Source organism: Callospermophilus lateralis, chromosome 17 (assembly GCF_048772815.1).
Source record: "Callospermophilus lateralis isolate mCalLat2 chromosome 17, mCalLat2.hap1, whole genome shotgun sequence".
Lineage (NCBI taxonomy): Eukaryota > Metazoa > Chordata > Mammalia > Rodentia > Sciuridae > Callospermophilus > Callospermophilus lateralis.
In genome coordinates, this window is record NC_135321.1 from 17,212,162 (window position 1) to 17,225,818 (window position 13,657).

The 13,657-nt window shown below is 39.1% G+C and overlaps 1 protein-coding gene across 2 annotated transcripts in view; it reads left to right on the forward strand.

The window, feature by feature from the left end:
• Fech (ferrochelatase) overlaps positions 1-13,235 on the forward strand; it is a 33,448-nt gene extending 20,213 nt beyond the window's left edge. For both annotated transcript variants that reach the window (XM_076836533.2, XM_076836534.2), the window contains 6 exons: positions 738-844; positions 4,195-4,293; positions 7,808-7,915; positions 8,187-8,351; positions 11,215-11,274; positions 11,741-13,235. In XM_076836533.2, the coding sequence (XP_076692648.1) occupies positions 738-844; positions 4,195-4,293; positions 7,808-7,915; positions 8,187-8,351; positions 11,215-11,274; positions 11,741-11,875 (674 nt within the window). In that variant the 3' untranslated portion in view covers positions 11,876-13,235. The remainder of the gene's footprint in view (positions 1-737; positions 845-4,194; positions 4,294-7,807; positions 7,916-8,186; positions 8,352-11,214; positions 11,275-11,740) is intronic.
• Positions 13,236-13,657: the final 422 nt, after the last annotated feature.

A 13,657-nucleotide genomic window follows, 5' to 3' on the forward strand; every position in this document is an offset into this window, starting at 1 on the left:
CTTAGAAATACAAATTTTGTTAGATTGCCTCTAGGGACTTGGTATCCATTTAACTTATTCTAGGGATGATGATGATGATGTAGCAGCTCATACAAAGAGAAAGTCCTGATAGAAAGTGTGGCTCACCTTATTGTGATACCACAAAGATGTGTGGTGATAACACTGTCATTGTAACATAGAAAGTATTTATCTCATAATATTAAATAAAAGTGCACAAATACTCAAGAGAAAGAATTATATATATATACTAGTATTATAACTTTGTAAAACAAAGCCGCTATAAAGAAAATACCTGAAAACAATTGTGTTAGAACAGAACAATGACTGCATTAGCATGCTGGGATAATGGCCGGTTTCTTTGTTCCTTTCTTCCTCATCCATACATTTTCTGTAACGGGACTGATTACCCTCATAATGGGAAAAAATTCTAACCTGCTTTCAATTGTAAGGCTTGGTCCTGATAAGTAACAACTGCTTATATTTCATAAATCTCCAACCATCACGTTTCTCACTAGAAATGGCTTCAATAATCTTTGAGAGTCTGTTGAAATTGATTGCTTTCTTGTGACCTTCATTTGCAGGGTAGTTAAATCTATATGCATTTTAGAGTATTGAAAAGATTGTAATTAGACTGGGATTCTGTATAGAAGCAGTTACCTACTTTGAACTTTTAATTACTGCCTTTCCTAGTCTTTTTTAATTTTCACAATAATCAAAGTATGTCTACTATATTTCAGGGAGCAGCTTAAATGCCATATACAGGTACTATAATGAGATGGGAAAGAAGCCCACGATGAAGTGGAGCACTATCGACAGGTGGCCCACACATCCCCTCCTCATCCAGGTAAGCCAGGACTGCCAGCAGTCCCCATCACCAGCCTCTGGAGTGATCAGGTTCTTGTCCCTTCTTGGTTTGTGGTGTTCTTCTGAGCCTCCTGTTCTCTTGCTTAAATTACATGCCAGGGGTTTAAAAGAAAGTATTAGATTCCTGATTTATTATGAAAAGAGAAAATAAATTTAAAGATTGAAATAGTTCTACTCTTTTCTTTCTTCACATTAATGCTCTTAGTCTCAAATCATAACAAAATAACATTTTGAGTTTTGTGTTTCCCAATGACCAGAAGAATATTTAAGATTGTACATGTTTTGGCTAATTTACATTCATAGATTGAATTACTGACAATAACTAAAACCCTTTATTTTCTAAATATTTTAAAATATCAAATTTAAAAAATTTAATATGCCTGCATGTTCTGAGACATGAAAATAAAAATGTTTCAATGGAAAAAAAGTTTCATTGATTTAAGAAGTTTCAACTTTCTCCTGTACAACTTATATGTATAATACGTATATTAATGGGTACTTGATTTTAGGAAAATCATTTTAAACTACAATTCTAAAACAAATAGCTTTGAGTTGGTATTTTATTCTTTTATGTCCTTCAAATATGGGAAGGCAGTTGGTAATATATTGTCCTGATTCATACAAATAAGTGTTTTTTTTGTTGTTTTTTTTTGTCAGTAGTTCTAGATTGTCCAATTTATTTTCCATTCTTTGAACATTCTCTGACCTCTGGCAAAATACCCTGTGAATTAAAATCTACAACCACTAGATGGTGCTAGACATCATTAAAATCAGACTCTCTCTCTCCAGAGCAGACCCGGCCCCTTAGGCTGGTAAAGGGTTAATTCAGGGGGTGAACTCCAGTTTTAAGTAAAAGGTGAATAGAAGGAGCCCCCATGGGGATGAGTGTCACCGAGGGCTCTGTGTTCCCTGGCAGGACCCAGCACTGCCCGGAGCCCCACATCCCTGACTGCAGCCCTTGGAGGCTGTGGCTGGAGGAAGGGGTGTTTCAGGTCAGCGTCGACATGTGGTGCAGAGTACCGAGGGATCTGCACAGCATCTGCCTGCGCTGATCGAGGGAGTAATTAGATTTGCATTAAAATTCAGCCCTTTGAAAAGGGGGGAAGCAGAAAGATGGAAAGGTCTCTTAACTGAGGAAGTCTCTGTTCATAAAATAAAAGGGAATTTTAGAGGCATTTATCTGCCCTCCTGGATGGTGTGATTGAAAGCTCTGAGGGCCGCGGTGCCTCTTTCATTCTATAGAGGGCTGTGCTCAGAAGATCCCGCAGATGGGCTGTAGGTGATTTAAGCTGCACCTTACGTGCCCATGACGCCTCGGTGTTGAAGATGGTCTGGACACTGCGATGAGCCATGATGAATAATGTTGGTGTTTGCAGTTTTGCAAGCTGAGAAAGGGAAAGAAACACTGAGCTCTGGATGAGTTAGGAATTTTTTTGGAAATGAAAACAAAACTAAAACCCTTAATTAAACTAAAACTAAAAATATAGTTTAAAGAAACTTAAAGTATGGTTCCTTAAACCACATTTCTACTTGTTACAGGTAATAATTACTCAAAATAGTCATTTTACTACTATGATCTCTGATATTGCTATTTATCTCACTGTTGGAGTAATTGGAGTCAAATTATGTCCCAAGCTACTTAAACTTCACAGTGGCCTCCTTATCTAGGTTGTTGCCCCCAAATAACCCTTTCTAAACATCCTTAGTTTCATCTGCAAAGACCACTGGAAAGTATAGTTTTTGTTTATATCAAATATTACCACATTTAATCTACTGTTAAATCATAAATTCTGAAGAGGGAAACTTAAATTTAGGTGTCTTCTTGGGTAATACGATATTTATTTATCAAATTTGAGAGTTCTAGAATGATTGATAGTACCTCAATATTCATTAGGGAATAGTTTGCACCTTTTACAGTATTGACTGACTGCTGATATAGCAAAATACTTACAAAGGCAGATTTGTATGGCTCTGGGAAATGACCCTTTATCAATTAAAAAATCTTTTTATTTGGAAATAATCTCAAGGATTTATAAAAAATGATAAGCATAAGAAGAGTATAGCCAGGTGTGGTATACACCTATTAGCCCAGCTGCTCTGGAGACGGAGGCAGGAGGATCACTTGAGCCCAGGGGTAGGTGGCCAGCCTGGGCAATAGAGAACCCTGGGTCAAAAAAAAAAAAAAAATGTATAGGGAATTTTCTTCTACTCTTTGCCTACATTCATGTATTATTAACATTTATCCTACTTACTTTATTATTTGCATGCTCTGTGTGTATGACTATGTATGTTTGTGCATACATGTGTATTTTTTCAGAACATTTTGAGAGTGTTACTACCTTCTACACCTAAACATTCTAAGTGTATATTTCTTAAAGACCAGGACTATTCTCATACATAGCTGCAACACAACATTCGACATCAGTGAATTTAAACACTGATACTCAATTTTATCTCATTTCTGTTCATATTCCAATTTTGTCAGTTGACCTGTTACTGTCCTTTGTAGCACTTTCTTTATAAGTGAAATGATAAAGAATGATTCAAGTGTGAGATGAAAGAAAGCCTCTTATGATCTGGCATTTCAGCACCTATCCATGTGAATTGGGAAATGCCAGCTAGATGGAGGGAGTGAACTGGTCTGGTGGACAGAGGTTTGTAGGCGGGACCTGTGTTCTAGCCCCAGTTCCCAGATGTGGCTGGACGGCCTCACATCCACAGCATCTTTCCCTGCTCTGTTCATCTAATGGGGGTTGTGCCACCTGTCATCTGTTATTAGGGAGGGTGTGAGAAAGGTTGAGATTGCCTCCATGAGGATCCTGGACTCAGGAGGAAGATGTCATAAAAATAGAAGAGTATTTTCTTATTTCTCTCCAATTTCTAGCTAATGTATTTTCATGCAATATGCCTGAAAGCCAAAGTAAGGAAGATTAAGAAAGACCCTGTAAGCTGTTTTCCTGCTAACAGAGCAGATGAGAGGCCTTAAAACAGCTTCTCTTTCCCATCTGTGTTTCTTTTCCATCTGGAAGTGTGCCCTGCTCTTCCCGAGGGGAGGCAGATCCACAGCATTCATTTGCAGGGAGCCATTAGTGAGCTTCAGAAGTTTCCCATCAAATTCCCCAGGCCCCTCAAACCGTTATGATCCATTTTGATGATGGACCAAAGCAAAGAGACTGTACTGTTTGCATTTTTTCCTTAAAAAAAAAATTGTTCTGATTTTTTAGAGTTGCTCTGAGACTTTTGGTATAACTCTTATTTTTGAAATATTTTCTTGCTTTCCACTTCTTTGTTCCTATTTCCCTGTTTTCTCCTTTCTTGGGATTCCCACAGTGCTTTGCAGACCACATTCTGAAAGAACTGGACCATTTCCCACCTGAGAAGAGGAATGAGGTGGTCATTCTGTTTTCTGCTCACTCACTGCCAATGTCTGTAAGTAAGAGCATTTTGTTGGGTGACCTAGTGGTAGGAGACTGGGTTGTTTTGTCTTCTAGATATGTAAAATGAATGTAGCTCCAATAGGTTCTAATCCCTTATGGAAGAATGACTTCTAAAATTCTAGGCTTAACTTGGTACAGATTTCTTTTGACTCAGTATTTGCAACCTCATAACAATACAAATTAAAATATTGTAAATATTTTCTTAGTGCTCTTAAAATGATAATTGGAAGAGATATTTAGAAGAATTTCTAGGAAGTAGGAATTTTTTTTTTGCCTGCCCCATTGAGGCTGGTATTTAAGTGTGTTCAGTTATATAGCCAGCCACCATTCAGACCAGGTCCCCCAGTTCTATTCTTCTGTTCTCAAGAGTTGGGACAAGCCATTTGAATTCCAGGAAGAAGGTATAGTTTCTGATTTGTGAAGACTAAGGACCATATTTTGGCAAGTGAATACATAGCACAGCAGATTGTGATCTGGTTGCTCCTTAGTTCATCATATTACACCGAGTTGTTTATGAAAGTACCACAAACTGGGCCATGAGAGTAAAATATTTAGAAACAAGATCCAGTTAGTGTGCCATATAATTTAAATATATTGTGATGTTTGTTTTTGGCACTGGGGGTCGAACCCAGGGGCTCTTAACCACTAAGCCACTTCCCCAGCCCTTTTTTGTGTTTTATTTAGAGATAGGGATCTCACTGAGTTTCTTAGTGCCTTGCTTTAGCTGAGGCTGACTTTGAACTTGAGATTCTCCTGCCTCAGCCTCCTGAGCCACTGGGATTATAGGTGTGCATCACTGTGCCCAGCACCATGTAATTTATAGAAGGGCTTGGAATAAGTGATTAGTTTCATCAGCTCAAAACTGGTATTGGGTCCTAAAAACATTGCTTTTCAATGCTGGATGCGGTGGTGCATGTCTGTAATAGCAGCTACTAGGGAGGCTGAGGCGAAGGATTGCAAGTACCAGGCCAGCCTGGGCAACTTAAGAGAAATCCTATCTTAAAATAAAATAAAAAATAAAAAAGATCTGAGTGAAGTGGTGAAGTGCCACTGAGGTCAGTCCCCAGTACTGGAAAACAAAGCAAAGTAATTACAGCAAAAAATATTGCTTTCCAAGCCAGAGGGTTGAGAATTATATTTTCTTAAGTGTGATTTAAGTTTGATTTGATGGTTAATGGAGCCAGCCTGAGCATGGGGGGTCACTCTTCTTGCTGCTCCATACCGCCACTTGGTGGTCATCAGAGCCAAGCCCTGTGCAGCGTGTCCTCTCCTATACCTCAATTAGGCAGTCGCTGCTTGGGCAGTAGGTGGCTCTGGAGATAAATTTCTCCCTTCTTGCCTATTTCATTTTAAGAGGATTATATTCTCTTTGCTGGTGTTATGCAGATCCTCTTTTTAAAAAAAAATTTAAAAAAATTTTAGTTGTAGTTGGACACAATATCTTTATTTTATTTATTTATTTTTATGAGGTGCTGAGGATTGAACCCAGGGCCTCACACATGCTAGGCAAGCGTTCTACCACTGAGCCCCAGCCCCAGCCCCATGCAGATCCTCTCCACATATCCATCCTGTGTGTAATGAAACCTGAAGTGCCAGAGGGCAGCTCCTGAACAGGGCCAGGAGAACATTTTGCACTGGAACATTCCCTGTGCCTCCTTGTGGTCTCTTACCCTCGGTCTCCCTTCCCTTGCCTTCCTGCGGGGTCTGGACATGGTACTGTGCTTCTGGGTTCCTGTTAGGGACTGAGGGATGCCATGAAGTCACCAAAGCTAGGGAAGGTGGCAGGACTGTCAAGAAAGAAAACTGACCTAGGAAGCCCTCTTTTCACCTACACTCATAACTAATAACTTTTTTACTTTGAAATAATTTTTAAACTTACCAAAGAGTGGCCTGAAGAGAACAGAGAAGTCCCATATGCCCTTCATCCAGCTTCCCCTAATGCTAAATCTTACATAAAATAGTATAGTATCAAACTGAGAGGTGAGCATTGGTGCTATTCTGTTGACTAAACTGCAGATTTTATTTGGATTTTACTCATTTTCCCACCAGTGTCCTTTTTCTGTTGCTGGGTCCCACGCTGTGTTTTGCAGTCTTTTCTCGCCAGTATCCTCCAATCTTTGACAGTTTTTCGTACTTTTCTTTTATTGCCCTAATATGTTGAAAAGCTATTTCCCGGATTCCGTTGCTTTTGGTGTGTCCCTCCATTTGGGGTTTATCTGGTATTTTCCCATGATTGGATTGTGACTGTGTGGTATTAGCAGGAGCACTCTTCTCAGTGAATCATGTAGGGCCCTGTGACATTGGTGTGTTTTATTTCTGGTGACATGGTCTTTGGTTATTTGGTTAAGGTGGTATCTGCTATATTTGTCCCTGGAAAAGTTACTGTTTTTCTCTTTGTAATTAAAAATACCTTGGAAGAGATGCTTTGGGACTATGCAAAATTTTGTTATTCCTCAGATTTTTGCCACTGATTTTAGCATTGGGGGTGTAGCAATCATTAATACACTGTCCTAATGGCCACTTTATATTTCCTTCATTTCTTTTATATTTTGCTTCTAATGGCTTTTTAACCAATGGTACTATCATAAAATATAGTTTGTCAGTATTTCATGTCAATAATACGATATTTATTGAGCACCAATTATAATCTAGGTACTGTTCTCTCATAGGATATGAGAAGAAGAAAACAGTCAAAAATCTTTGTCTCTGGAGAGTAGCAGTAAAAGATACTAAACATAATATGTAAGAAAATAGCAAGGTAGATTAGAAGGTAAGAGATATCAGAGAAGAAAATAAAGCAGGATGAGGAGGTAGGGAATCAGTACACAGGAAAATATTAAAACAGTTAAAATATCTGCACCAGACATTTTCAAATGTAGTAGCAGGCTGTCCTGACAGAACGTGTATCAGACATTTGCTGCACACGGAGCATTTGTTTACTGTCCATTGTTGTGGGGAGAGAGGAGAGAGAAGGAAGCAGAAGACACAGGTCATGTTCCCCAGGAGCCTGGATTCTGAACCACACGCTTCCTCCTTCCTCCTCTTGTTCCCTTGGAGTTTATCGTAAACTCAGCAGCTGCATATTTTGTCCATACAGCATATGTTCAGTTCCTGCTTTAAAATCTTCCACTCACGTCACTACACAGATACAGGTTTCTATCCCATGTTGGCTCTTCCTGCCCAACTTCTTTGTGTTATTTTTCCTATCAGAGGTGAGGTGGGGGGAACAATCCTCCATAGTTAGACTTTGTCAATCTCCTACAATCAACATTGTAGAATTGTTAAATCTTCTTAGGGACCTTGAAGGTGATTGAGTATAGTTGTTCTCTTTGGCCAGTGAAGAAATAGAACCAAGGAAGCACTGTGATTGCTCAGATGACATTGTCTTTAATGCCGGAGACAGGGAAGACTCTGGTCTGGGACTCACACCATGTTACCGCACAGTCGGAAGCTCTTGGAGCTTTTCATGATGTTGGCAACTGAACACCCTTGTGTCTCTGATGCAGGTGGTCAACAGAGGCGACCCCTATCCTCAGGAGGTAGGCGCCACTGTCCACAAAGTCATGGAGAGGCTGGGTTACTCCAACCCCTACCGCCTGGTTTGGCAGTCCAAGGTAGGTGGCTTTCACACATTTGCAGTCCGCCTGCAAGATCATCTGGTTCAGGACTTAACTATAAAATGATTCAGTTTGGCTCATCCACATAGATAGACTGCTCTATGACCTGCTTGCTCATCCTGGGCAGAAAGAATTCACTGAGCGAGTAAGATAAAAGATAAAAGGAAATCAAAGGATTAGTTGAGTTCTATTGGCTTAATATTTCATTTTTAATTGTAATGACAGGCTGTTATTTACTTATTTATGTGCTCATCCTCCTTTCTCATAGGTTGGTCCAGTGCCCTGGTTGGGTCCTCAAACAGATGAGTCTATCAAAGGACTTTGTGAGAGGGGGAGGAAGAATATCCTTTTGGTCCCAATAGCATTTACCAGTGATCACATTGAAACGCTGTACGAACTGGATATCGAGTACTCTCAAGTTTTAGCCAAGGAGGTGAGCACTCCCATCTGGCTTATTGAGCCCATTGTCATCTGTTTTAAAAGGAAAGTTTCTCTACAGCCATCTGTCATTCAAAAATATTGTTTGCTGTATGTGATTGCAGATACTCCAGCCTCATTGTTTTAAATAATGCTTCATCTGTGTGATAGACACTCAGAGTTACTTCTGGAGTTACTTTTGTGCCTTTTTAAACCAGGTGGCCCAGGGATCATTTTATTTAGTTCAGATGACTGTAGTATGTGAAAATAATAACCACTGCATTCCTTTAAGAAAAGTGAATTATATACATTACCTATTCAGATGGAAAAATTTTCCCTGTTCCATAATTCCTTTTCTTTACCAATATGGTTGTATCATTTATGTAGACTATTCTGTTTCTTTTTGGATTTCAGGGCATATAGGGCTTGTTGTCATTTCAGAGAAGAGCATGGAATGAACAAGAAGCAGAGTGTGTTGTGATTTCCTTGACCTCTTTTATGCACTCACTTAATTAGCTGTTTGCTACCATGTTGTGATCAATCTGATTATTGAAATAATACCACCTTGGTATCTCATAAGATGGATGTTCAGGATGGAGAAAAACTATTGCTTACCTATCTCATGGCTTCTGAGGGATGGCCTGAAAATTGTGTCCAATTTATAGTTGTTTCGGTGAGATTGTGGAAGCCCGGGGACTCAGAAAGCCCCTTCTCCCTCTCATCTTCGGCCAGAATTCCTGTCATCTCCATCGACAGAGGCCTGGCCTTGCAAAGCACTGTAACCCCTCGGAACTGGGTGGCAGGTGCTGGGCATGGTGGAGAGTGGGTGGGGGCAGAACCTCAGCCAATCCCCAGCCTCATTATTTGTATATACATTGCTGGTCTCAAACATCCAGGAAGGTAAGAAGGTTCTAAACTTGCTCATTAATTCCACAATTAAGAAGAATTTGCAGGCAGGCAGATTGTAAGTGACCAAGGTGAGGCAGTGACATTGCTTATGCATTTTGTTTGATGATTCTTCTGTATCTCATGATCACGTGGGCCAATTGTGCACTTTATAAAAAGACTGAAGTGAAAATATGGTTCATACCAGTGTGTTTGGAAAACAAGTTTTTGTCTGTACTGAGTGACAATCTCATCCATTCATATTACTTAATAACCAAAGCAATTATTAGTAGCTAATAAATTAGTCCCTACACTGATTAAAGAAAACCAACTAAACTATAGTGTATTTCATTATTTTTATGGTAGAATACAGTATATTTAAAGTAACTAACTTCAAAAAGTTTAAAAAATTCTCCCTAAATAGAAATTACTTTATTGCTTTTTGATAATAAAAATAATAAAGATATTAGCACAGAGAGTTGTATGGCATAAAGAATAGAATGCACTCATAATCTTACCCCAAGAGAGAACATCTATTCATATTTTGATAAAGATACGTCCCTTTTTCTCCTAATAGGTAAATATGTATTTTAATAAAGCTAGGTTTCTTGTTTCTGCTTGTTTATTCATACTGTTTTATAATCTTTTTTTCTTTAAAAATGTATATTATGAACTCATTAGTAAATATAATTAGATCTCTAATTATTTTTATAGAGATTAGTATCCATTTTATAGAGATTAATATATATTTAAGGCATTTTTAATTTTTATTCTCATACACTAATGTAGAATAAATGTTTTCATTTTTTCAGTTGTTTTCTTTGGATAAGTTCCTAGAAAGGCATGGCAGTGCTGACATTCCTCTCAGTTTTCCTGAAGAGGTGCCCTGACTGTCCTTCAGCAGTGAGGGAGGCTGTCCCCCGCCAGCACTGGTCATTCTGCTGCGACTGACTTTGGCGTGGGGTTTTAGGATCAGCCTCTTCAGTGGAGAGCGAGGTTTTTGCCTGGGATCTTACTGAATTCTTGTGCCCACCTTCAGATGTTATGGCCAGTCTAACACTGAAGTGACCCATGAGCTCATCGGCAGGAAAGGGGAAAGAGAAGAGCATGACTACCCCCAGCGCATCACTGTTAGGCAGTTCTCAATTCTTTTGGGGATAATTAACTGGATGTTTTTGGACAGGGAAAAGAAAAGTGATACTAAAATAATACTCAGGTTAAAATTTTTTTTTCTATAGGATTATGTTTAGAATCTAAACCCTATGGATCCAATCTAGACCCAATATATATCTTTTTTAAAAATATATATATATTATTTAGTCGTAGTTGGACACAATACCTTTATTTTATTTATTTATTTTTATGTGGTGCTGAGGATCAAACCCAGAGCCTCTCACAAGCTAGATGAGCACTCTACCGCTAAGCTGCAACCCCAGCCCCCCAATATATACCTTAGAGTTTATAAATTAATTTCCTTCATTTTGGCACTTGAAATGGAAGCAAGTAGGAAATTTTACTTAATTAAAACAACATTCTGGGGCTCGGGATACAGCTCAGTTGGTAGAGTGCTTGCTTTGTATGCACAAGGCCCTGGATTCTATCCCCAGCACCAAAAAACAAAACAAACAAACAACATTCTATTCAAGTAGAGACAGTAAGAGTATGCATTAGAAAAGTGGAATCAAAGAAATGGTTAGAAGATTTAAATTACTTGAGAATTCCATCAAGGAGTATCTCAAACATGGTTTGGAAGCAAACCACCTTTGGGAAGGAAATGGGGTGGGGGAGAACATAGAAATTGAAGAGCAATTTATGATAAGAATCAACCTATGTGCCCTCTCCCTGTGTGTCACTTAACACTGGAAGTCAGGCTGTGAGTTGTGTGTGCATGTGTTTGTTTATTTTTTTTGTTAGCAGTCAGTTTCTTTAAAAAAAAAATGAAAATGAAAATAAAACATGTCTGTGTTTTTCCTCCCCTTTCTCGTTTGATTCAGTGTGGAGCTGAAAACATCAGAAGAGCGGAGTCTCTTAATGGAAATCCATTGTTCTCTAAGGTATCTGCAGTGTTACAACCATTTTAGTAGAACATTCCGGGGAGTAATCCTCTGAGAAACTCTTGCAGAATATTGGTTTTCTCACATATTAGAACATTTGGAGTTCCAATTAATTACAAAAATAAGATCGAATCCCTCACCCACTCCCTCCTTTCTCCTTTCGGTAGCCCCCATTTTCTTCTGTCTGCCCACCATAACTATGTCTAATTTAAAATTTGCTTTTCAGAGAAAAGGTAGAGTGGGTGGGGTAAGAGGATTCATTTTCTAAAATCTTGATTTTAACTTTCCTTAACTGAGGAAGCTCAGTAAAGGACAGTGTCACAGAATTCAGTTCAAGGGCTGCACAACTCCAATTAAAAGAATCCCAGATAACCAGAGCAGTCATGCAGACAGACAGGAGGTGGGCGTCCCGGGGCCAGCGGACTCTGCGCTCCTGATGGCTCTGTGCTCCTTGTGTGTCTTGCAGGCCCTGGCCGACTTGGTGCTCTCTCACATCCAGTCCAACAAGCTGTGCTCCAAGCAGCTGACTCTGAGTTGTCCACTCTGTGTAAATCCTGTCTGCAGGGAGACTAAGTCCTTCTTCACCAACCAGCAGCTGTGACCCTGCTAGAGGAGCCCGTGGGATTAGGCAGATGGCCAACATCCAGACACCACTGTGTGGAGGGGATGCTGTTCAGAGATTGGAAAGAAGCCATTTTAGTGGATACACAGCCTTTGGGCACAGACTGTGTGATTTGCTGAGGAATGGACTCTGAAATCCTTACTGAAGGACTTGTATTTTCATAAACCTATATCAGTAGCATTTGTACTCCCTCTTTCTGGGTGAATTTACTAGTTTGTAACATCCTCTATGACATTAAAAAATGAGTTAAAAAATTTATCTGATGTGATACATACCAATTTAAAATACAGGTTTTGTTTTTATTGCCCCAAACAACCTCCTGAAAGGGTATGGAGGGTCCCATCTGTGGGCCATGAGGGTGCGTGAGATCGGTTTACAGCCTTGTGCCTACAGGTTTTTAAATGCATATAGTTGAGTTTATGCAGTATCATTTGAAAAAGCAATATTAGCTAAACTTTCCCTAAACCCATAGGTTATGGAACGTCTCTGAGATGGTTTGGTTTCCTTCCATGGTTGCCATTGCTAGTGAGGCCACCATTTTTTGGTCATGTAGGTGTCTGCATGAGAATCTCTCTCTCTCTACCCTGAAACTGAATCAAATGCAAATTTCAGAAGTGTTCTGAGATTCCCTAAGCACATAAGGCTAATAAGTGTGTAGAAATCAGTGTTTGGCATATCTGCCTTGGTTTGAATCCATGGTGCCTTAGGGAAGGGGACTCCCGCTGCTTCCTGTCTCTGAGGACATCACTGCCAGGAAACACTGCTGATGGGCTCCCTCTTGAAATCTCCCTGGAGCCTTTCCAGCTGGTATCTTCTTGATCTCAATTGAATGTCTCCTTTCTGCACATTTAAGAATTATTTTATCAAGTTGACTACATTTTGTAACCTTGGATCCTTTCTTCATTGACATTTTTATTATAGAAATATATAGCCGTAGAAAAACTGAAAAATACAGAAAGGAGAAATAACCCCTCGAATGCAACAACTATTATCATCTTATTGTATTTTATGCTAGTCTTTTCCTGTGGATATTTTCAATGCCATTGTCACCTTGAAGTGGGAGTAAAAAGTTGTTCTAAAAATGTAGAAATAATATTGGATCAGAATCTGATCTTCTATAGTTGGATTTAAATGGCTTAAAAACTCTGATGGATCTATGAAGCATTTGTACTGATCACTTTTTCTTCCTCCAAACCCCCAAACTTTGTTCTTCAAAAGAGCATTTCTTTGATTATTTTTAAAAAGCCAGTTCATAAAATGGAAGTGATTAGGGGATTCATAGATCTTCTATATTCAGGATTTGCTGTTAATAAATATTATGACATCATTAAAGTTTTAACCAGTTTGATCCATGCTGTCTGTTAAAATTGATCAAAATGATTAAATATGAGGAATTTACTTTGTAATGCAGAGAAAGATATACACCAACTGCTCAAATCGTTTTCCTATACTGATAATGGCCCTTAAATTTGAGTAACATCTAACACTTTCATTTCCAAATTGTCTTTTTTATTCGCTGGAGGTTTCTAGGGAAAGATAGAAGGCATAGATATTGGGAATTTCCCGATATCCTTTTCCATCACCTTTTTAGGGATTAGGTTCAAAGCAGACTGAGTGACTGTCCCACGGTAGAGTGAATTCTCTGGGTAGTAATGCTACCTGGTGTTGGAAGGCAGCTTCCCTCATAGCCTTTCTCCCTCCTTCAGGATACTGGCTGATGATCTGTGTCACTCCTTCAACTGCTTTAAAGGTGAAAATATA